The sequence below is a fragment of the Pelophylax lessonae genome, assembly GCF_965119305.1.
Source record: "Pelophylax lessonae genome assembly, chromosome: 4".
Classification (NCBI taxonomy): domain Eukaryota; kingdom Metazoa; phylum Chordata; class Amphibia; order Anura; family Ranidae; genus Pelophylax; species Pelophylax lessonae.
Window position 1 is genome coordinate 72,545,788 of NC_138771.1, and position 25,457 is coordinate 72,571,244.

Sequence of the window (25,457 nt, forward strand, 5' to 3'; positions counted from 1 at the left end):
TGAGAATGGGAGACTCTTAGAAAAAAAAAACACAAGTCATAGATTTTTTTTCATTATTTTTAGCTGTATAATTTTATTAAAAATCCAAGTGGGATTTATAAGCAATGTTTTACAAAAACATTTTCTAAATAGCCAACCAACTAGGCTGGGATACCGGAGCTCAGAGAAGGAATGAGAGTAGAACCATGACATGAATAGCAGGATTCCAAACAACAAGTGATCCCACGTTATTCTCTCCTGAGGAAAAGAAGAAAGTAAAAATTACTGCACTGCAAGTCATTCTCTAGATTTTGGGTCAAACTTTAGGATCAACTTAGAACCATTTTTCAGAGTCATCATATATTGCAGTAAAGAAGTGAAAAGGTACTTTACCACGAGGATCCTCGTAAACGTCCCCTTCATACTGGGCACTAGAGATGGCCTGACGTTGCTGGCTACTGAGATGTTCATACTGCTCAGGAGTGACTGCCATGGCCTGATCACTGGTGAAGGAGGAGAGCTGAGCTGGGCTGAACACAACCTGCCAAGAGAACTGTACTGTTACCCTGTGTGTGCCACTATTGAGGGTAATGCATATAAACATCTTATCTGTTACTATGGGGTTGATTTACTAAAATTTACTAAAAAGTGCAAAATCTGGTGCAGCTCTCCATAGAAACCAATCAGCTTCCGGGTTTTTTTTTTTTTTTTTTTACAAAGCTTAACCTCTTGCCAACCGCCCACCATAGTATTACTGCGGCAGGGTGGCTCAGCTGCACAAAATCACGTAGTACTACGTGACTTCGTGCATGAGGTTTTCGGCGGCATTTAGACACAGCGGGAAGGCAGCCGGCGGGAGGACCGGCGGCAATTGCTGCCTTCCTCCCGCGATCGTCAGATAAACTGACAAAAGACCCGCCTGCTTATGTAAACAAAGTAGGCGAGTCTTCTGTCAGACAGGCAGGGAGAGATAGGGCTCTTTCACACGGGCGGTCCGATCAGATCCGCCTGTCAGTTTTTTAGGCGGATCTGATCGGATCCTCCATGCAGCTCTATGGGGCAGCGGAGGTGACCTCCGCTGACACCCGCTGCCCTCCGCATCCGATCCTGTGCTGAAATCTGGACGGATGGAAACCCTATTTTTCCATCCGTTCAGTAATCGGAGCGGAGCGGATCTGATGAGAGCGGACAAGCGGTCCGCTCTCCTCCGATCCCCCATAGAGGGCAGCGGGGGCTGAGACACCTCCCTCTCCGCTCTGCAAGCGGAGACGGAGCTGTCATCCGCCCGGCTCAGCGGGGATCGCGGGTCGATCCCCGCTGAGCAACACGGAATCGCCTGCGGAGGCGGACCGTGTGAAAGAAGCCATAAGGAGTTTCAGCTAAGCTGAAACTTCGATCTCTCTGTGCCTGCCACAGAGCCCTTCCCCCACACAGTTAGTAAGCATATTTAGGTACACAGTAACCCCTTTAATAACCCCTAGTATTACCCCTTCCCTGCCAGTGTCATTTATACAGTAACAGTGCATAATATTTAGCACTGATTACTGTAGTAATGTCATTGGTCCCCAAAAAGTGTCAAAAATGTCAGTTAGGGGCCCGATCGCAATGTCGCAATCCTGCTAAAAATCACTAATAAAAACAAAAAAATAAATAAAAATTCCAAAAATCTATCCCGTAGTTTGTAAATGCTATAACTTTTGCGCAAACCAATTAAAATACGCTTTTAGGGATTTTTTTTTTACCAAAAATATGTAGCAGAATACAAATTGGCCTAAATTGATAAAAAAAAAATAGATTTTTTACATTTTTTTGGGGAATGTTTTATAGCAGAAAGTAAAAAATATGTTTTTTTTTTTTTTCAAAATTGTCGCTATTTTTTTGTTTCTAGTGCAAAATCTAAAAACCGCAGAGGTGATCAAATACCACCAATAGAAAGCTCTATTTGTGGGGAAAAAAAGGACATCAATTGTATTTGGGTACAGCGTCGCATGACCGTGCAATTTTTCGTTAAAATAGCGCAGGGCCAAATCGCAAAAAATGGCCTGGTCATTAAGAGGGTAAAACCATCCAGAGCTGAAGTGGTTAATTGATTAAGCTGAAGTTAGAAACTGGCTACCATGCACATCTATACCAGATTTTGCACTCTCCAGTAGTCAATCTAAAGCCTCGTACACACGATCAGATCATTGGACACATTTTCTTTAGGTTTTTGTTGCATCCTAGTCTCATATGGAAAGTAAAGAGGTTACTTTCATATGAAAATTACGACAGAATTCAACTTCAGAAGTGATGTCATGTGTTGAATTGTTTTGTATGTAGTCTTTAGTTTCCAAGCATGCCCAGTCTTGCTCTTATGATTTTTTTTTAGATGAAAACTGTACTAATTAAACGTAAATCGGACGTTGTGTTCATGTACGATAAAAATTTTATAGCCTTGAATACAATTTTGTTATATGAACTTTATATATCATTTGTCATATGCCATTATTGGAATTTATTTGCACAGGTCACTTTAAGATATATATATACCGTATTTTTGCGAATATAAGGCGCACAGGATTATAAGGCGCGGTATCAGTTAATGGTAAATTTTCAAACTATTTTCATATATAAGGCGCACCGGATTATAAGGCGCACTTTTTTTTTTGGAACGTTGATCCGCGCGAGGTTTACTGGCAGGTGCTCATCGCGAACCCTTGGATGACAGTTCTGGCGGATACTTTATGCCAGGCATCCACTATCCACTGGCACACAGTGGCATAACTGGCCCGGCGTTGCCTCCTGGTTTTCGTGAAGGAGTGCTCTCCTTCCATCATCCAGTTTTCCCACGTGAATTGCAGTTTCGCCTTGAAGGAACGATTGACACTTATGTCCAGTGGTTGCACCCCTTTGGTCAAACCATCCAGTTAAGGGTAAATTTTCAAACTATTTTCATATATAAGGCGCACCGGATTATAAGGCGCACTGCAAATTTTAGGATTTTCAGTGCGCCTTATAGTCCGAAAAATATGGTGTATATATATATATATATATATATATATATATATATATATATATATATATTGTTTTTTAACATATATAAAAATATACATTTTTTTTAGATATTTATCATATTTAAGGATTTATGTGAATTGATTATATGTTTTTGGGGGCTTTAAGTCATATTTATTTGTACTTGCACTTTTTTTGCACAGTATATATTTGATCCTTTATATATAATTTTTTTTTCCATTAACCGGATTGTTCATGCCTATATGAATTGATATTTTGTATCAGTAGATATTGTGATTTTTCTAAATTGTTCGGTCAACTTGAGAGGAACTTTAACGAGATGGCTGGTGATGCGGAGAGGGATGTGGCGGCAGCAGGTGAGCAGGTGAGTGGAGGCCTGGTAAGAGGCGCTGCCATGATGGATCTGAAATGACAAGTGCTCTTTAAATGTAAGGACTCATTCTTGCTGGTAGTTACTGTGAAATTGTGTGAATGCATCAATGCAGTGCATGTTATCTCCGCTTGCAGAGCTTGGATTCATTGAATGAGTTTCCAAAATGGTAAATATTGCAGAATATACAGCCTCATGCTACATAGCTATGCTCCATTTCATGCTGAATAAACTAAATTAATAATGTATCTTAAATTAAAAACTGTCTTTAGATACATTTTTACTCCTAAAGCACTTTATTCAAATAAATGTGGTAAAAATCAAAAAAAATATGATTTAATTTAAATAAATCAGATTTTTTTTTATTTTTAAAAAAAATAAATCATTGATTTTTTATCCATCCTGTTTGTGATTAGGAAATGATCTTATTGAATGACATCAGATATACAGTAAAGTGTTAATTCTAAAGCTGCCCATAAAGTGCCTGAATTTCGTCCAATTTTGATTTTTTTTGGTTGGTTGAAATTCGAGCATTGTATGACCCTGCTGACACTGCTCTGCTCTACAAAAAGTAAATTATTCAGCCAACGTTTGTTAAAGCAGCCTGTCACAAACTGTCAACAGTGCCTGCATCCAATCAGGTAATACAATAGCCTGGCTGTAGGATAGGGATTAACCTATTTTTTTCACTGTCAATATAGATGGATTATTCTGTTAAATGGGCTGAATGCAGGTTGAACAAAGTAAATCTACACATGTATGGCCAGATTAAGCCTCCTCTGTCAGGAGGTAGTTAAAGTGACACATAAAATGGTATTTCAGTATGAATGCTCAAGCCGCCTTTAAATCTCCATATTCCTTTTATTTAGTTATTTTTTTTATGCTGTGATCTAACTTCCTGTTAAAGGGTGGCTACATTCATTCCCCATGGTTCCAGTAGGGGGAGAATTACTAAAACCAGTGCACAAAGAATCTAGTGCAGCTGTGCATAGTAACAAATCAGTTTCCAAGTTTTTTTGTCAAAGCTTAAAGCAGTATTAAACCGTGGCTTGAAAAAAAAAAAAAAAATTCCCTGCAAATTGCACACTAGCACAATATGATATACAAACCCAATTCCAAAAAAGTTGGGACACTGTACAAATTGTGAGTAAAAAAAGAATGGACTAGTTTACAGATCTCATAAACTTACATTTTGTTCACAATATAATATAGATAACATATCAAATGTTGAAAGTTAGACATTTTTGAAATCTCATGCCAAATATTGGCTCATTTTGGATTTCATGAGAGCTACACATTCCAAAAAAGTTGGGACAGGTAGCAAAAAGAGGCCAGAAAAAATAAATGTACATATAAGGAACAGCTGGAGGACCAATTTGCAACTTATTAGGTCAATTGGCAACATGATTGGGTATATAAAGAGCTTCCCAGAGTGGCAGTGTCTCTCAGAAGTCAAGATGGGCAGAGGATCACCAATTCCCCCAATGCTGTGGAGAAAATTAGTGGAGCAATATCAGAAAGGAGTTTCTCAGAGAAAAATTGCAAAGAGTTTGAAGTTATGATCAGCTACAGTGCATAATATCATCCAAAGATTCAGAGAATCTGGAACAATCTCTGTGCATAAGGGTCAAGGCCTGAAAACCATATTGGATGCCCGTGATCTTCGGGCCCTTAGACAGCACTGCATCACATACAGGAATGATACTGTAATGGAAATCACAACATGGGATCAGGAATACTTCCAGAAAACGTTGTCGGTGAACACAATCCACCGTGCCATTCGCCGTTGCCGGCTAAAACTCTATAGGCCCAAAAAAGAAGCCATTTCTAAACATGATCCAAAAGCGCAGGCATTTTCTTTGGGCCAAGGCTCATTTAAAATGGACTGTGGCAAAGTGGAAAACTGTTCTGTGGTCAGACAAATCAAAATTTAAGTTCTTTTTGGAAAACTGGGACGCCATGTCATCCGGACTAAAGAGGACAAGGACAACCCAAGTTGTTGTCAGCACTCAGTTCAGAAGCCTGCATTTCTGATGGTATGGGGTTCCATGAGTGTGTGTGGCATGGGAAGCTTACACATTTGGAAAGGCACCATCAATGCTGAAAGGTATATCCAAGTTCTAGAACAACATATGCTCCCAGCCAGACGTCGTCTCTTTCAGGGAAGACCTTGCATTTTCCAACATGACAATGCCAGACCACATACTGCATCAATTACAACATCATGGCTGTGTAGAAGAAGGATCCGGGTACTGAAATGGCCAGCCTGCAGTCCAGATCTTTCACCCATAGAAAACATTTGGCGCATCATAAAGAGGAAGATGCGACAAAGAAGACCTAAGACAGTTGAGAAACTAGAAGCCTGTTTGGACAAGAATGGGACAACATTCCTATTCCTAAACTTGAGCAACTTGTCTCCTCAGTCCCCAGACGTTTTCAGACTGTTATAAAAAGAAGAGGGGAGGCCACACAGTGGTAAAAATGGCCTTGTCCCAACTTTTGAGATGTGTGAATGCCATGAAATTTAAAATTAACCTATTTTTCCCTTAAAATTATACATTTTCTCAGTTTAAACATTTCATATGTCATCTATGTTATATTCTGAATAAAATATTGAAATTTGAAACTTCCACATCGTTGCATTCTGTTTTTATTCACAATTTGTACAGTGTCCCAACTTTTTGGAATCGGGTTTGTACTTACCTTATAATGAAGCCCTCCAGCGGCGCGCTGTCATCGCTGACAGGGCTTCCATCTTCCCCTGGTTTTCCTTCTGGGTTTGCGAACTCTGGCTGTATGAGTGACCAGGGCTGCGATGATGTCACTACCGCGCATGGGCGCAGGAACCATTGGCTCCAATGTGGCATGCCGGACCTTCAGAGTGCATGCACCGCTGACGTCACCGACGGCATCCAGTTGGAAAATCTTCTTAACACTGCAAGTTTAGGAGATATTCAATGTATCTATAGGTAAGCCTTATTATAAGCTTAACTGTAGGAACAAGTCCAAAAAATTACTTTGTTTGGCTACCATACACAGCTGCACCAAATTCGGTGTGCACCAGTTTTATCAAATCTTCCCCACTGTATGTAAGTCAGAATGTAGCCAGCTCCTGAGGCGGACTATGGAATTAGAAGTGTGCCTAGAGCAGTGCACCTGACTGCAACTAATCTACACTGCTTGTTCCCAACAAACGGAACTGTGGGAAAAAGAAGAAGTTTGAGAGCTCATGGAAGATGTCACAGGGAGCAGGAAAAAACTGAGTAAAAAAAAACAATTTCATGAAAAATAGATTACAGGGCCATTGAACAGTGGATGTGTATAGATTATTTTTGGAGGTAGAAATAGTCGTTTTGGCTTTGTCTGCTTATCAGAAGAGCAACAGGCAAAATCAATGTGCACTCTGCTTATCAGGGAGCAGGATTGGTAGTTAGGTCTACTCAGTGTGCCCAGTGTGTATTCATCTGCCCTAAGGGAGTGTCCCCAGAAGATCCAATGGGGAGGCACGTTGGATGCTGGAGGAAACTTGACCAATGGTACACAGGCTTTTGGTAGTGTCTCAGTGGGTTGACACAGACAGTGGTGCATTATGGGAGAGGGTATAAAAAGCTATGGGCACATGAGGTAGAGGTCTTTGGGCGGGAAGCAAGGTCCCAGAAGGAGGTTGGCGGCTGCCTCCTCTTTTGCAACAGTTGGTGGTGGTCACAGGCAGGGGCATGAGACTGAACCCAGAGGTCCAGGAGAAGCTTTCTACAGGAGTTGGGGCACAGCAGAATCTGGAAAAACAGTGTCCGTGAGTACAGAGGAACTTGCCCAGGGGTCTGTCCAGGAAGGGGACCACTCCAGAGTGTAGAGTTAGTGGACGGGTGTCAGCTAGCCCAGTTAGAAAGGGGGCACTAGGGGAGTACCCTGAAGAGAAATATTATTAGAAACACTTACCTCATCTTCATTCAAGTGGCAGGATGAAGCAGCGACCTTGCCGCATTCTCAAGTTTAAAGTCCTCAGCATTGTGAATAGTTAACAGTTGGAGTATCCCACTCATCTCTTCTCCCATGCCAATTACAATAAAACCACAAAAACAACATCCCCTGGACTGAACTTTGACTGAGCCAAAAACTTAAAGTGATAAGTTTCTGCAACCAGTTGCTACGGGTAACCCAGGGGAATACCTAAAGTGTAATATCCAGTACTCTATAGGGGGCAGTGCTACATAAATAAGAATTATAATACATTGCTTGGTAGCTGTGGGCTCTGCATCCTGCTTTGCTGTGCTACATAATGATTGTGCTTTACTGCTTCTTCTTACAGTGTTAGGATACCAGCCACATATATTGTACATTTTTAACTATTCCAACAGTTATTAATTATGTTATTGCATCTTAGCAGTCTTTAGATGTGGTGGCTAGATTAGTTTTCTTTTTTCAGACTTTGTTCCCTGGAAATTCTGCTAATAGAACACTCCCTGCCTCTGGGTGGCTATTACTGACTCCTCCACTGTATCTATGGAGGGAGTTATGTGTAGCACCCGCTAGTATGTGTGCTAGGAGAAAGCAAACCATATCTTGACTCATGCTGTAAATTTTTGAGTCTTTAATTTGGTTTGGATAATCGGAGTTCAGGGCTGGATTATATATTTTAGCAGTTCTCTGGTGCCTCCCCTTGATGTCTGGGAGGTTGGAGAAATTTGTAAAATTAGACGGCAGGGGTTAGGAGGAGCTTCTATGCATATTTATGAGGCCTCAGCCAATCCCCAATAGTGGGCTGGCAGTCAACTGAGATAACCTCATAAATAGACATGGGTTATGCCAGCAGGGGTAGTTGGGTGGAAGATGGAGATACAGTGTTGAGGAGGCTGCCGGTGGTCCTGAGGGGTAACCCCTATTCTGGGGTGGGGGGAGACCTGCCTTGGGCCAGTTCTTGGGTGCTGAAGGGATCATGCCAAAGACACAAGGAAGGAAGCTGTCCTGGTGGCATGGGAGCAAAGAGAGGACAGGGTGAGTATTTCAACACTGGTGAGGACTAAAAAAAAGGGGGGGGGGACTGCCACATGTAGCCAGTCTCCCTTGAAGACAGGTGAGCTTAAGTGTTCTGCCCTTTCCCTAAGAGATCTCCAGAGAGTAAGCCGGATGGGCTGGTGAGGAGTCAGCCAGGTGGGCTGGTGAAGTGTCAGCCAGGTGGACTGGTGAAGAGTCAGTTGGGTGGGCCAGTGTAGAGAGAGATAGCCAGGAGGGCTGGTGGAAGAGGCAGCCACAGCCAGGTGGGCTAGCAATGCCTGAAGAAGTGGTGCTGGGACCAGTGGAAAGCAGAAGGAAAGGTTAAACACGTTTTCACTCCACAAGGGCTATTTTAAGGGCCTGTAAGTGGCTGTTACTGAACTGACAAGGAGTCTCTCAATTCCAACAGAAGTGGAGCAGCAGAAGTATGTGCAGGAGGAAAGCTAAAGAGGAGTCTGTATATAGGAAGTTGTCCCTGAAGTTGTTGTTACCATCAAGTGGACATCCCATAAACTACCTATCCCCATCCAAGTTGTTAACCCTCTAATAAACAACAAAAACAAAGCGAAAACAAAGTTTTCTGACTTTGAGTGCCTGTGAAGATTCGGTGTGCCTGGCTGTGCAGGAGTGGGGGATCCTTGTTTATCTGCAGCTCCTACAAAGGGTGTGCTACATAAGGTTGACTTTGAGGCTGGAGTATGTTTTTGTTCATCTCTATTACAGGGCGTATGTGAGGGATTAGTACTTTATATAAGAAAGAGAAGATTATTTTACGTTTTCAGGCCAGTTTACAGGAAATTAAAACTCAATGCATCTCTACAAAATTAAGGTATTTTCTCTATATAGAAATGAAATGGCGTCTTTTATAAAGCTCCTAATTTCTTATGAAACAGCTGTCATCAATTTTGGTATGTAACCTCAAAATGCATAAAAATGTTGTTTTGAGGCGCTAGCTATTAAACCCAATATATAGTGAACAAAATTATAAACGCAACACTTGTTTTTTTCCCCCATTTTTTCATGAGCTGAACTCAAAGATCCAAGAAAACCGGGATTCATCTATGAAGAGCACATCTCTCCAAAGTGCCAGACACCATCAAAATCGAGCATTTACCCACTCAAGTTGGTTACGATGATGAACTGCAGTCAGGTGGAAACCCCGATGAGGATGGATGACGAGCATGCAGATGAGCTTCCCTGAGACGGTTTATGACAGTTTGTACAGAAATTCTTTGGTTATGCAAACTGATTGTTGCAGCAGCTGTCCAGTTGGCTGATCTCAGACGATCTTGGAGGTTTACATGCTGGATGTGAAGGTCCTGGGCTGGTGTGGTTACACGTGGTCTGCGGTTGTGAGGCCGGTTGGATGTACTGCCAAATTCTCTAAAACGCCTTTAAAGATGGCTTATGGTAGAGAAATGAACATTCAATTCACGACCAACAGCTCTGGTGGACATTCCTGCAGTCAGCATGCAGAATACAGAAGTTCAGATGTCATGCCTGCCTCCAAAGACGCCCAAAAAATGCCCAAAAAACGCCTGCAACAAAAACGCCCAGGAGTGTTGTTGCAGGCGTTTTTTTTGGGCATTTTTTGGGTGTCTTTAGAGGCAGGCATAACATCTGAACTTCTGTATAGGGGTATATATACACACACACACATATATGTATTTATACACATACACACATATAGGTGTGATAGGAGCGAAGTCCTATGCCTGCAAATAATTTCATTAGCGCAGGCATAGGGTTCTGCTACTTTCACACCTATATATGTGTATGTGTATATATACATACATGTGTGTGTGTATATATACCCCTACACAGAAGTTCAGATGCCATGCCTGCCTCCAAAGACGTCCACAAAAAAGCCCAATAAACGCCTGCAACAAAACGGCCAGGTGTGAAAGTAGCGAAGCCACTATCCTGCTCTACTGCAATTCTAATAGAAACAATCTTTTTTCTATGGCGGTCACCCTGACATGGAAGGGTTTGGTCACCCTGCCATAGCAGTCAGGGTCAATTAACCCTACACTACACTACGGTCCCCCTGACACTTAACACTTTCCCTACAGAAACTAGATTATTAAATCTAACTATAGTGGAAAATAGTACCCTAACTACACTAGATATCCCTTTCCTCACACTAATAATAGCTAAATGACACTTTTGAAGCAGGAGTAACAGAACTGCTTCCACTCTCTTCCACATCCCTGTATTACAATGCTAGAGATTTGGCGGGGCTATCTTATATACTGGGGGGCGTATTCACTACTGATTGGCCTCTGGACCCCCTAGTCACTCCAATCACATTTTACTGATGATTCTGGTCCAATCATGGGCTTTTAAAGCCCAGTTCCTGTCCCATTGCATTTTGGTCGGTTCTGGTTGCCGAATTCTGAACTTTTTCAGCAAAAAGTTTGAAATTCGGCCGAATTTCGAACAGTAAATGTTCGGGTCGAACCTATGGTCGACCTGAACCGTTCGATCATCCCTAGTGTTCATTAGTGCTCCATGCTCTTCTTACTTAAAAGTGCTCCTCTTTATAATTGTGCTCCACCACCTGTAATTCGTCACCACCTGTGACTTCCTGATGATGCCTTCTGGTGAAATGCATTGAGGGCCTTGTAGCAGTGGTATTTCCAGTTTCGTAATGTCCGACGCACGCCAGCTCTAGATAAGACCGACGAGGATTGTGTATTGACCAGGCGATTTACAGTGGGTGCCGCTTTGGGGCACAAGGAAATGTGAGTTTACTAGCTTATGTTTTTTATGGGAACATTTTATAAATAGATGTATTGCACGATTATCCTGTCCTGACAAGATGCACTCTACTAAATCTATGAGTGCATCCTGGGCTTTTGGCTGCAGAATACAGTTTCTCAGATCAGCAAGGCAACCACCTAGGCTTATATCCTCACTTTCACAGGGGCTTGGGACAATTGTAGCCGGATTAACGCACTTGCATTTGGGTGCTGATCGTTGTCCTACATCTGCGCTGTAATTTTTGGGGCAGGCTTTGGAGGGGGGCCTGTCCTGGGGATTTGTATGTTGATGTGGATGGGAAGGGTTTCACAGATGGTGCTCAATTGTTTTCTACTAGGCAGACATTTGCCCTTATCCAAAGCCAGCTTCTGGTTTAAAAAATATTGAGGAAGCTCTTCAAGCTGCCGGAAGTCCACAGCCTAGCTGTTGTCATGGCATCAGGAGCCTGTGGGCCTTTCTTTGCCTATCCCATAGTGAGATTGCTTTGTCCACCTTGGGTGAAGTACTCCTTCAATACATCCAGATCAATGATGGCACACTTGCAAATAATCAGTCATTATCCAGCCAAAGTAGCTATACCTAGCTCCTTAGAAACCAACAATGGTAAAGGCTCTAGCACACAATCACCTTACGGTTCCTAAATTTAATTCTAAGGTCCTGCTATATGGCTGGGCTGCAACCCCCGAAAGTATTTGTTGTAGGATCCTGCAGCAGCATCTGAACATCGTGGGCACCTAATGCAGTGATGTTAGCCAACATGACAGGCAGGATAGCCAATCCGGTTCCATTTTGGCACATTTATTCAGCACTACTGATGGGTTAAAGCGGAGTTCCGGGCACAAAAAAGATTTTTTTTTTTTGTGCCCCTCCGCTAGGTATGCCGCACCTGAAAAGGAATTGGATAGTTATTTTTTTTTTTGTTTACTCACCTTTTTATTGACGATCGTAAATACTCACCTATGACAGCTTCCTCCTCCAGCGCCGCGGCTCACCCCGTCACTTCCTGCCTCGCGATGATTCCTGGGAGCTAAACGTCATAGCTCCCAGGAATCAATGCGCCGCACCGGCCCCACTCGTCATTTCCGGGCGACGCGCATGCCCAGAAGCTGTTTAGGAATGCGGCGCCGCGCCGGAAGTGACGAGAGGGGCCGGTGCAGTGCATTCTGGGACACGAAGACGCGGAAGAAGACAGAGAAGAGGACCGCGCCGGCTTCAGCTGCCCACAACCGAGATGGAAACGCTGTGGAAGAAAATTTCTAAGTAAGTATTTCTTCTAAAAGGTAAGTGCGAACCGGGACAGATCAGAGGCTATCCATTGTGGAATGTGCTAGCCCTGACTGTCCCGGGGGTATGTTCAACAAAAAAACGTTTCTCTGCCCGGAACTCCGCTTTAAGTAGTCCTCACTACACCTGTCTTTGGCAGGAAGCCAGGAGCTTACTCACTTTCTTATGACGGAATTATGCTGAAGCTTCCCACCCTAATAGCTAGTTATTGATCTATCACGCGTATGCTGCCATGGAGGCACCAGAAAAACAGAAAATTGTATCATGCTTACAGTCATTTTCTTTTCCTGTTGCCTATCCATGGCAGCATACCGAACCCACCCAGTTCTTTCCTAGCAATGTACAGGGAATGGGCTGTTGTGTGGGTGTTAACTCGTGTTGTTACAATTTTCTGTTTTAATGTTGTACATAGGCTGCTATACCTGCAAAATGGGCCAGACTGAAGTGATCTAGCAGGGCTTCATTTTCTGACTAAACTTATACTTTAAGAAAGAGAGTAATTGTACTAAACTACTAAGAGCTCCTTCCTATATTCTCCAGGCCTCATGCACACAGGATATGTGCCTTTGTGATGTCTTCGCTCCAGAGACGGAAAGGGAAACGCAAAAAAGCTCTGCTAAAGCTTGCATTTTGCAAAATCAAGTGTTAGGGTGTTCATTTATTCCATTGGCCAGAATATTAATTTAATCTGGAATGAAAGTGCCTAGAGTTTAGGCGCATCTAGCATTTTTTCAACCAAAGTGCTCCGCCCCCTGAAAACGCAAATAATGAGGGTTTTTTTTTCCGCCTCTAAACGCCTATGTGTACATGAACACTTGGCTAACATTGTTGTTGTTGTTCAGTCGTTTGGTCCTATCTGACTCTTCGTGACCTCATGAACCATAGCGCGCCATGCTTTTCTGTCCTCTACTGCCTCCTGGAGTGGCTAACATAGAGGGGCAGTCAAATGCCTCTAGCAGCTGCATTTTTAACCTCCTATTTGCATGAGGTCTTACGTTTAAACCAGGATTGTAACCTTTCAAGTTTTTACGGAAAAATATAATTACATAAAGGTTACAGCTTGTACAGATGCCTTGAATTAGTATGAAATATACGGTACATTTACTTACAGCAAACTTTGGTGCTGGAATGAGGGCTATTGCATCAGGTGTTAATCCTTGAATCTGATCTCCAACTAAAGAAGACAGCACGATGTCCGGAAGACCAGCTAAAATCACCAAAATACATAGTTAAAGTGGACCCGTCAGTGACTTTACACAACAGCATCAATAAATTCCTGACATGTCACAATGCACAGCAACAGTACAATAAGCTACCTTTCATTATTAAAGTGTATGTAAGCTCTAACAAAAAAAAAAATAAAAAATAAAATAAACGTATTTATTTGCTCCATTTTGGTCTGTTAAAAATAGCATTTAAATTGGTTTCAGTTAACCATTAACTCCTTCACTGCTAGAGCTGGTTTTGAGTTTTTTTGCATATTTGCATGTTTACCACTTGCTAACCAGGCTTTTTCTGGCACTTTTTGTTTACAAGTTTAAATCAGTATTTTTTGCTAGAAAATTACTTAGAACTCCCAAGCATTATATATATATATATATATATATATATATATATATATATATATATATTTTTTTTAGCGGAGACCCTAGAGCAGTGATGGGGAACCTTGGCATCCCAGATGTTTAGGAAACACATTTCCCATGTGATGCTCATGCACTCTGCAGTGTAGTTGAGCATCATGGGAAACGTAGCTCCAAATCATCTGGGGTGCCAAGGTTCCCCATCACTGCCCTAGAGAATAAAATGGAGAGCATTACAATTTGCGCAGTGCTTTTAATTAATTGAAAAAAAAAACACGCATAATGGGAAAGATGATGTTACGCCAAGTAAATAGACACCAAACATGTCACGCTTTAAAATTGCATACGTTCATTGATTGGTGACAAACTACGGTACTTAAAAATCTCCATAGGCAATGCTTTAAATGCCTTTACAGGTTACCTGTTTAGAGTTACAGAGGAGGACTAGCACTAGAACAACTGATCTTGCTCTAAAGATTGCTGTAATACCTCACATGTGTGATTTGAATATCCTTTACATATGCATGCGTGACTTACGTATGCGTTTGCTTTTGTGTACGATCACAGAGGTATGGGGCGCTTTAAATTTTTTTTTATACGCTGCCCCTTTCATTTTTTTTTTAATCACTTTTATTCCTAATACAAGGAATGTAAACATCTCTTGTAAAAGAAATAAGGATGGCGGGTCCTCTTTACTGTATGAAGAGATCTGGGTTCAAAAAGAGAACTTTTATTTACCTTTAAAGTAGAACTATAGGCAAAACTTTTTTTTTTCATTTTTGGTAAAGAGTAAGAGAGGGTTATAATCCCTGTCAGATTTTTTTTGCCATCTTTGTCCCATTGCAGAGATTTTCTTTGACTTCCTGTCCCATAGCTAAACAGGAAAAAAGCAAAAATCCCTGCAAATTAATGGAATTACTTGGGGACCCCCAGGTCACCTGAACTAGTGTCCCTGTTGGAAGATTTCCCCTCTAAAAGTTTTGCCTTTAGTTACACTTTATAAGCAAAAAAAAATGTTGATGTTGTGATTTAAAAAAAATAAATAAAAAATTCTTCCAGCTTGAACCGAAAGTGACGTCATTACGTTACTCTTGTCCTCCAAGGCCATACAGTCGATCAAAGAGTGTTAACTCTTTGATAGCCTTTGGAAGCAGCCGGCCACACCGTAGGATCGTCTCTCGGGCAAACCGGCGGAAACAGTAAGCTCAGGAAACACCGGAAAGCCATTCAGACCAGTTTAATGAGAAATCCGGCCGCTTGCAGAAAAAAACAGTACCAGGATTATGGCTGATATCTTCAGCCATAATCCCGGTAAACCACTTGCAAACCACAACGTATTCATACGTATTGCGGTCTTCAAATGGTTAAAGAGTAATTTTAGGCCTGAAGATTACTAAAAACCCCAAAAATATTATATATTTTTAAAATATATATTTATTCATATTAGCAGAAATCCTGAAGGGTAAAAACGGTGTTGGTAATTTTTATGTTACATGATGTTAGTGGTGTTAAACAGTTTATCAAGCACAAAATTTCCATTAAAAATACACTAAAGTTAATGTTATGGCACAAAAATGCAATATATTACCCAATTTTGTGGTAAAATATAAAAGATGAGGTTGTGCCAAGTAAATAGATACCCAGCTTGTCCAGGCTTAAAGTTGTTGTAAACTCTGTTACACCACTTGTACCTACAGGTAAGCCTATAATAAGGCTTACCTGTAGATATTATGAATATCTTTTAAATTTGCACAGTTCCGGACCTTCAGAGCCCGTGCCATAAACAACGACTCCCGTGCGCATGCGCAGGAGTGACGTCATCGCGGTTTCAGCCACTCAAAGCGCCGGAGCTCGCAAACCCAGAATAAACACCAGGGAAGATGTCAGCCGTCTCAGCGGTAAGTGGGTGCCGCTGGAAGGGCTTCGTTCTAAGGTAAGTATTTCATAATGAGATAATAATATGTGATGCATACTAGTTCATTATGTCATTGTCTTAGGTTTTTTTTTTTTGTTTTTGTTTTCCAGGGTTTACAACCTCTTTAAAATTGCATAGGTTTGTGAAATGATGACAATATTTGGTACCCTAAATTTTCCTTATGCTTTAAAAACCCCTAAAGTTAAATTTAGAATTGACCATGAATAATGGCCTTAGAAATATGGTGCGCTGGATGGACTATTGTCGCTGGCTGCTGGGGGATCTATTGTCAAGGGAGGGGGTATATTGTTGTTAGGGAGGTCTACGGTTGCTGGTGGGGGATCTGTTGTTGCCTGGGGATCTTATGTTTCTGACAGGGTCAATTGTTGCTGGAAAAATCAACTGCTGACGGGGGGGGGGGGGGGATTTATTGTTAAGGGGGGTCTGGTGTTGTTGGGGGGGATCTATTGTTGTTGGTTGTAGGAGATCTGTTTTACTGCTTTTCTTTTAATCATGAACAACTTCTATAAACATTACTTTGCACCACAAAATGATACTTGCTTCTGTTTTCTTCATAAGCGGCAGTACTGGGAGATGGGTAGGGGGTTGAACCAATGGACAGTACTCACAGGTAGGTAGGAGGGGGAGACAGGGGAGGACTGGGCCAGGGGACAGGGGGGAAATTGCCCCCTAGGCTGCTCTGATGCCCTATAAAAAGGCTGCACTGCTTCTGCCACAGACATGCCTAAATTAATCCTGGTGAAGAGAAGTAAAAAGTCCCGCAGCTAATCTACTGAGTGCAGGATGAAGATAAGGACAGAGCGCAGCCCACCCCCCCTCCCCGCAGCATGGATGGTGTAAACTGTGTCCGAGCAGAAGCCAGTTTCATGCCTCACTGGAGACTCTTCCCCGGTAAGCGCCAACCGAGCTGTCCCAGCTCCCCCCAATCACCCCCTGCTGGCCAGGTCGGGAACCAGGATTCAGCCGGTGGGTAGAGAGTAGCTGGAGCAGAGCTTCAGCTTGGATTGGGGGTCAGACGGAGACCGGGAAGAGTTGGAGGGGGGCCGAGTCGCTGCACCATGGGCCTCTGGATTGTACTTGCCCCCTGGGCTGAAAGTTGCCAGTCAGCCCCTGGGCGGAGACAAGGAGTGACTTGGACTTTTTTGAAGTCCAACTCAATCTGAAACTTTAACATCCAAAACACGTTTTTGCAATCAGGTGCATTAATGCACACTTCGCTGAAATGCACATGTTATGTGCGTTAGCACATATCTGCTCCATTTATTTTAGCATGGCACACCAAGGCGATTGACATACATGCATTGCAGTGCACCACTATGTATTATACCACATTGCCGCATTTTAAATATATAATATTAGACTGTATTAGTCACTATTTGTGATATAAATCAGTTTTACAGTATAATGATAAAGATACTTAGGGGTTTATTTATAAAAAATCTGCTGTGTACATGTTTCAGAAGTGTTCCAACAGCCGTCATGAACAATCCCCATAATTTCTTTAGCATGTTTATGTAGCACCCTCCTGGATAGGTGTTAGGTTGAGTAAATTTAGTTACTGTCTCACTGTAGTCAGTTAAGATGCATGTGATTATTTTGGTCTGTTCTGAGTTTCACTGGCTGCTTTCCCCTGTCTGTCTGGATGGCTGTGAAAGATAGTGGGCTGGGAGAGTCAAATCAGTATCTGAATATTTATGCAGCTCATGCCAATCCCTGGGAAGTGATGCCCAGGCGGTGGCTGGGAGGGAGCATAAATAGCCTAGGGCTTGGAACAGAAGGGTCTTGTTCTGGAGGGCTGCTACCCTTCTGGGTTGACCGGCCATGGTTTTTCTGCTTATCAATGTTCCAGATATGCTAGCTGGGGGGCTTAGTCTGCTAAAATCCATGGGAGCTGACTGAGGGACTTGCATTTTGGGCATTTGGTCTGAAGAATTCACAGAAGAGGAGTCTGGAAGATAATGGAAGGAGGCATCTAATTATCCAAGGATATTAGTCAGTACAGAAATACTGCTCCTAACCTGTGTAATGCTTAAATATCAAATATACAATAAAGTACAATGCATGCAGGACAAAAAAATAGTTGTAAACAAGTATAATGTGCAAATCTCATACATACAATAAAGTGCATTTAGTGCTAGCCATAACAAATGTGTGTCAATTTGTACAACTATATGGATATTTTACATAATTAAACCTCAAAAAACAGTGTATTTTTCCAAAAGTGAAAATATAAAAATAAATATTTTATATATACAAGATAAAATATAAAAGAATATATATAAAATACATTCAGTGTCCAATGATAAACGTGCTGCTTATATCAGTTTATTTTTTCTATAATGGATAGTTCATATATATTTGGCTTTTTCCACCTGTGAGTGCTCTGCAACTGCTTTTATTCTTTTAGTGCTCCTATCCCCTACCCCTGATGAAGTCACATGATCCAGGGATGGAACGTATAGGGAGGAGGAGCTGGTGACGTCAAGTCGCAACCGTGAGTGAATGGAACGCCATTTTGTTGAGAACTCAAAGGCTTCACCCATTGGGAGATTCACAGGCACATTCCTTTTTTTCAAAATGTGAGTGTATTTTACATTTTCAATAAAAAATAAAGTTAAATAAGCAGTGAGCACTATAAGCATTACTCTTTTTTTGGGCATACACGTGAGAATACCTTAAGAAGGCCCAGGATGGCAACGGATTAACATACCAGCATCTGCCCTGACCAGGATGGAAACAGAGGAATACTACTATAGCCCTATGGTGATAGGAGAAAGCGCGGTTGAGCAGATATACATTAGGTCCCTCTTGTGAGGTGAGAACGGTATATTACTTGTTGAAAGTGATGTGAAACTCTCGCGCTATCTTCAAAAGGAATATTAGGGGTCACCCAAGCAGCTGGCAAACATAGAAATAGCAAAGCCCTAGCTAATGGGTAAGGTACAGGTGAAAACCTTTTTACCTGTATATTACTAGTGGAGGGATAGGAGCCCTAAAAAAATAAAAGCCTTCGCAGAGCACTCACCGGTGGAAAAAGCCAAATATATATGAACTATCCATTAAAGAATAAATTAATTGATATAAGGAGCATGTTTATCATTGGACACTGAACATATTTTATATATATATTCTTTAATATTTTGTCTTTTATATTAAAAAAAATGTTTATATATATATATATATATATATATATATATATATATATATATATAGATAGATAGATAGATAGATAGATAGATAGATAGATAGATAGATAGATAGATAGATAGATAGATAGATAGATATATCTTCACTTTTGAAAAAATACACGGTTTTTTAAGGTTTAATCATATAAAATATCCATATACATCTGTGTAGCACCCTCGTAGGTAGGTGCTAGGGAATGATTATAGTTTTGGCTCTGTCTGCTTATCAGAGGAGCAGCAGGGGAATTTATATTGCTTTCTGCTTACCAGAGAGCAGGATCTGTGAGTTAGGTCTGCTCATGGTGCTCAGTGTGTGATTCATCTGGTCTAGGGAGTGTTTCACACTGGTCCAATATGGAGACATATTGGACAGTGGAGGAAATCTGACCAATGGGTACACAGGCTTTAATACAGCCCCAGTGATTGACCCAGACTGTTTGTCTCGGTGCATTGTGGGGTGTGGTATAAAAGCCAGGAGCACATGTGCTTTGGCTGGTGAGCAGAGTCCCGGAGGGAAGGTGGCAGCTGTCTCCTCCTCTGTAGCAGTGGCATGTGGTCACAGGCAGTCAGCCTGAGGACCAGAAGGAAGGAGATGATCCCAGGGGTCCATGAGAGCTGACTGGAGGGGTAGAGACACTGGAGACCCTCGAAAAACAGTATCATGAGGGGATCGTGTCTAGGGCCAGACCCGAGGGGGGCCACCCCAAAATAGGATAGTCAGAGGACGGGTGTCAGCAGGTGGAGTGAAATGGGGTACTAGGTGTGTATCCCAAAGATAATTCATTCTAATAAGTCATCTGCATAGAGACTTAATCCTAAATTCTTCTAAGTGGCAAGGTGAATCAGCAGCCTGGCTGCATCTTCAGACAGCAGTCCTCATCTACTGTGAATAGTTCAAGTATCCCACTTTTCCCTTCTCCCATCCATAATTTAAATAAAACCACAAAAACAACTACATTCCCTAGACCACATGTGTCAAACACAAGGCCGCAGGCCGAATCCGGCCCTCCAGGCCATTGCATGTGGCCCTCGCACCTCTTATGCAACTCTCCTCTGGTCCTCCTCCAGCCGCTGTACTTTTTGGTTTCCAGCAATGCCTACAGCTTCTTCCCAGCAGCAGCACAAGATAAAGAGGGGGAGGGGGGGTGCCCTGTGATGTAAGGGATGGTGGAGAGGCTCTTGAAGTCTTATGTAAGGGTAGGGGATGCTCTGGACATCTAGTCTTACAGATACAACCGGCCCTTTTGAGGGCAATCATAATGCTGATGCGGCCCGCAATTAAATTGAGTTTGACACCGCTGCCCTAGACTGTTCATTGACTGAGCCAGAGAGTAAAGAGTTAAATTGTGCATGCTGCAGTTGCTAATGGTAACCCAGGGGGATCCCAAGGTGAACAATCCAGCAGTCCTCAAGGGGGCAGTGCTACATTTGTACAAATAGACACAAGTTATGGCTAGCACTAAGTGCACTTTATTGTATGTATGAGATTTTTAAGGATTACACGGTTTAAGAGTAGTATTTTTGTTGCTCAGGCACAACTTTGATATTTTCTATTGTAAAGGTGGTAGTGTGAACACTGTTAGTGCCAGTGGCAACAATTGTTATATATAATTACACATTTCACTTAAAGTAAATCTATTTGCACTGGAGTATTTTACACATATTATAAGTCAGAACAGACCAGTGTGAGAGATCCCAGTGATCATGTGCTGCTATTAAGTTAACCCTATTGTATTAGAGTCAGCGTTACCTAATGGGACATCTTGTTTGGTTTTTTAGTATAGCTCAGCCCAACATTTTCTACTACAAGGACTGTGCTCAAATTCTCAGGAGGCAGATTAGTGCCCTCAAGCTACTGCTTAACATTGCCAGAGTATCCCACAGTTACCCTACACTCATCCAAGTTTTGCAATAAAGCACCAAAAAAGCAAACCCCTAGACTGTTTACTGAGCCAAAGGAGTGAATGTTGCTTTTTTTACTGGCTGCTGCTGCACTGATGGGAAAATAACCTGGGACACAAATCAGTGGCCCTTATAGGGGTGAGTGCTCCATGTAGTTTCTACAATCGTTAACTCGATATAGTGGCCAGAATACACTATTCTTCTGAAATACTGTACTTCAATCAGAAAAATATTGCATTATGGCCACTAGATGGTGCTCACAATCATAGGAAATAAGCATATTAGAGAAATTACAAGGATTATTTGTGACAGCTGTGTGAATGCTTGAGAAATTCACACAGCAATTTTATTTAGGAAGGAACCTGAGTTACTTTTATTAGCAGAGTTGAATAAAAACAGCTACAGGGCATTCATGCTAATCATAGTGATTCACCTGCAAGTGTTCCAATCTCTGTGAAGATCTCAGGGCCCCATCGGCTCACCACACCAAATGCTGAGCTGGATGTTATTAGATCTGCTAAGGTTTCTAGCTGAGCTTCATAGCACTTTAGTTTCAGGGTTCCCACGAATACGGCTGCTTGGCTGCAAGAAACAAACATGGACACGATGTGTTACAATGTAATATAGAACATTTCATTAAACAGGACCTACTATGACATACATCAAGCAAACTGACCTGAACTCCTGAATATTCATTTGCTTTAGTTCCTGTACTCCCAGACCACACAGCAGATGTCCAAGAGCTGTTAGTTCCATCAGATCTAGGTCTGATGCCCCTTTCTTGTGCTCTCTGAGGATGTTGAACACTAAAGTCTTCATCTGTAGATAAAAGCTCAGATTATGAGGATGTTCACTGTCAGATGCAGAGAAGTCTGATAATCGGAGAAGAGTAACAAACAAAAGCACAAGATTCTTCATCATAAATCTATCACAGAAAAATATTTCTTTAGCTTCATAAAGCAGTTTTTACTTTTTATAAGTCAGACCTGTTTAGGGTTCCAGCTGTTCATTCGACCCAGAAAAGACACAACCGCCCAATCCGATGTATCAATCTCATTTAAATCTTTTTCAGCCATATGAGTGATAAGTTTCCCCATCTGCAGAATGTGCACCAGACTCATACTCTTCACTGGACCAAACAACTGCAATGCAAACATCAATACATGGGGCAATTTTTATAACATGAGCCATCCATTCCTTAAAATAAAGGAAGAGCGCAATAACACACAGCGGCTGATTTACTAAATCTGTAGATTTAATTTTAATCTGTAAAATCTGGTGCAGCTCTGCATAGAAACCAATCAGCTTCCAGTTTTTTTTTTTTTTTTTGTCAAAGGCCATTTAAACAAAATTAAGTTAAAAGCTGATTGGCTACCATGCACAGCTGCACCAGATTTTGAATTCTCTAGTTTCAGAAAATCAACTCGTATGTTTCTTTGAATCAGGTTTAAGCTACCCTTTGGAGAATTGTGTTAAACTGCTAAATAAGATTTCAAAATTTCTGTTTCCACTTCTGTCTTTTCTCTCTACCTTTCTTCCTGTCTCCCCCCTTGCCCTGCCTCCTTCTTCCTTCTTTTGGATGAATAAGTAAAATTTATACTTGATGGTAATTTGTTTAGACACTTGGTACAAGTAAGACAGCAGGAGAGAATGTCAAATAAGGCCCCTTTCACACAGGCGGGCCGAACGTGTCTGCCAGTCAGTTTTTTAGACGGACCCGATCAGTCCATCCATTGCCCTCTATGGAGCAGGCGGATGCCAATGAACATGTGTCCATTGACACTCACTGATATCCGATCTGCTAAAAACAGACAGATGGGGGATCCGTTCCTCATCTGTCTGAATCGGATGGTTGTTGGATGGAAACTGACAGGTGGTCCGTATCCATCCGACTACCCATAGAGTAAAGCGGGCAAGCCTATGCAGAGAGGACAGTGACCTGTCATCCGCCTGTTCAGCTGGCATCAGCGGATAAATTCCCAGTTAAGCAGGCGGATCTGGGGCATTAGGCAATAGAGAGATGACCTCATTAGACCCTGTTCTTTCCTCTAGCGTTCCAGCAATTGTTGAGATGTAACAGTATTTCTCTTCTCTGCTCCAATTGAATGCTTTGTCTTCGCTTTATTGGTTACCCCATGAAGGGAATCTGTACCCAAGTGCCTGTCTACTTTTTCCCCCTCGTGGGGACTCTTTTTTCTTAAACTCATAAAAACTTAATAAAAAGGTTGGAATCCAAATTTGTTGTTTCTCTTTTTATTCCCTTGTTCAAATTTTGCCCAACATGATATTAGATTAATGTGTAGTGAAAAAAGAAGCGCTGGCCTTTGATTAATCACAACTGCTGCACCTGAAGCTCCCTGAATACCGGGAGAAAAAGTACTGCAATATATATATATATATATATATATATATATATAAAGTGCGCTGTTGTAAATAAAATTGTGAAGTGTAAATCAAACACTTATAACACATAACATTGCCAATATGTGCCACCATATGTGGCTAAAAGTGCAATACAGTGCAAATAAAAAAAATATTATATCAACAAAGTCCAAATGAAGTGATTTGCTCAAACAGGTGAAGACTCAAATAATTTCCAAGTGCTGCATGCATCACCAATGTGCTAAAAAAAAGGTTGAATTGGCTGCTTACCAGACCCACAAGGGTCAATGAGCATCTAAGCTGGTGTGAGATGGATCCATGGACCAAGAACGGAACAACACCTCAGAGGTCACGGATGGCTATAAGGAATAGAAAGAGAAGGACTAATAGTGCATTATCTCTTTATAAAATTGTATTTATTAGGTAAAAACACTTACAGAGGAATTCAGATATGTAGCACAGTTCTCATAGTAGAGCTCCAATCCCAGTTGATGCCTAATCTGGGGAAACATGCTGGGTGGAGACAGTCGTGAGGTCAGCACACACGGGCCGGACTGCAGGCGGTCCGTGCCACTACGAGAACCGTGCTACATCTCTGAATTCATCTGTAAGTGTTTTTACCTAATAAATACAATTTGTAAAGAGGTTAATGCAATATTAGTCCTTCCCTTTCTACTCCTTACATCCATGCGTGACCTCGGAGGCGTTGTTTGGTTCTTGGCCCATGGATCCATCTCACACCAGCTTACATGCTCATTTACCCTCGTGGGTCGAGAAAGCAGCCAATTCAACCTTTTTTTTAACACATTGATGATGCATGCAGAACTTGGAAACGATTGAGTCTTCACCTGTTTGAGCAAATCACTTTATTTGGACTTTGTTGATATAATTTTTTTTATTTGCACTGTATTGCACTTTTAGCCATATATGCTGGCACATATTGGCAATGTTATGTGTTATTAGTGTTTGATTTACACTTCACAATTTTATTTACAACAGCGTACTTTATAAATATATTGCAATGATATTAGATTAAGGCTTGTATATAATTTAAAGCTGTTTCATATTTTACCTGCTTCACTTTTCCCAGAGCAGCCTTTGCCTGATCAACTGAAAGATCACCATCTTCACTGATTATATTTAGACAGCCTTCAAAATCAGACAGCGACATGCCACTAATCTGAACTGCACTCCATGCTGAGGGAAATGTTACTCTCATGTCCGAACAATTAGGAATTGGCTCTGCAGAAATAAACGCAATGTCATATTAATGCATTAATCATTATGCTTCACAGGAAAATGAAACCCATTTCCCTACCTAACCCCACACATCACCAACCCACCTCAGCCTGTGAATAACATCCACATGCAACAAGTTGAAATCAACTACAATAAAATGCAATATCTCCTTAAAAACATTTTTTGAAAATAATGAACTTAATCTCAACTGCCAATGCATATATACAGCAGCAAGTAAAGTGGGCTTTAACACGCAACCACCACATACTGTATATGTATCTGTAGCACCCTACAGGTAGGCGCTAGGTAAAGGTATAGTGGGCCTTGTTTGCCTAACAGCAGGGCTGTGATTTATTAGTCAGGGTGTCGTGGTTTCCAGGTGTGCCTGCTGAAGGGAGAGTCTCCCTACTGGCTCCTGTGAGAGGCTTCTCATAGGGCGGTGGAGGAAACCCAATCAGGGGACACATCCAGGCTTGTAACTACCCCAGAAGGCAGATTGTGCTGCAAAGGATTCTGGGAGTGGGTATAAGTTTGGGGGTGACACATGACACAAGGTATTTGGCGGGAGCAGAGTCCCGGGATGGAGAGTGCGGCTGTCTCTCCTCCTGAGGGAAGGGGATGTCTCGGGGTGTCGCCTGAGAATCCAGAGAGTGCTGAGCTGAGCTGAGGGGATCCGGTGTGCCGAGAACCTGCGGAGACAGAGAGGGGTTCAGTCCCAGGAAAGCCTACACAGGTCTTGAGTACTGCGGATTGCCCCTGGGGGTCTGCCAGAGTTAGAGGGGACGGAAGAGGTTCTGGGATCCAGTGCCAGCTAGCTGAAAGGGGGT

At 41.9% G+C, this 25,457-nt stretch overlaps 1 protein-coding gene across 1 annotated transcript in view; it reads right to left on the reverse strand.

Moving 5' to 3' along the window:
- Window positions 1-313: 313 nt before the first annotated feature.
- Window positions 314-25,457, reverse strand: part of STRC (stereocilin) — a gene marked incomplete at both ends in the record, with an annotated part of 101,139 nt that continues 75,995 nt past the window's right edge. Inside the window, 6 exons of the mRNA XM_082253475.1 lie at window positions 314-520; window positions 13,513-13,610; window positions 21,443-21,591; window positions 21,686-21,828; window positions 21,996-22,151; window positions 24,464-24,633. Of these exons, the coding sequence (XP_082109601.1) occupies window positions 314-520; window positions 13,513-13,610; window positions 21,443-21,591; window positions 21,686-21,828; window positions 21,996-22,151; window positions 24,464-24,633 (923 nt within the window). The remainder of the gene's footprint in view (window positions 521-13,512; window positions 13,611-21,442; window positions 21,592-21,685; window positions 21,829-21,995; window positions 22,152-24,463; window positions 24,634-25,457) is intronic.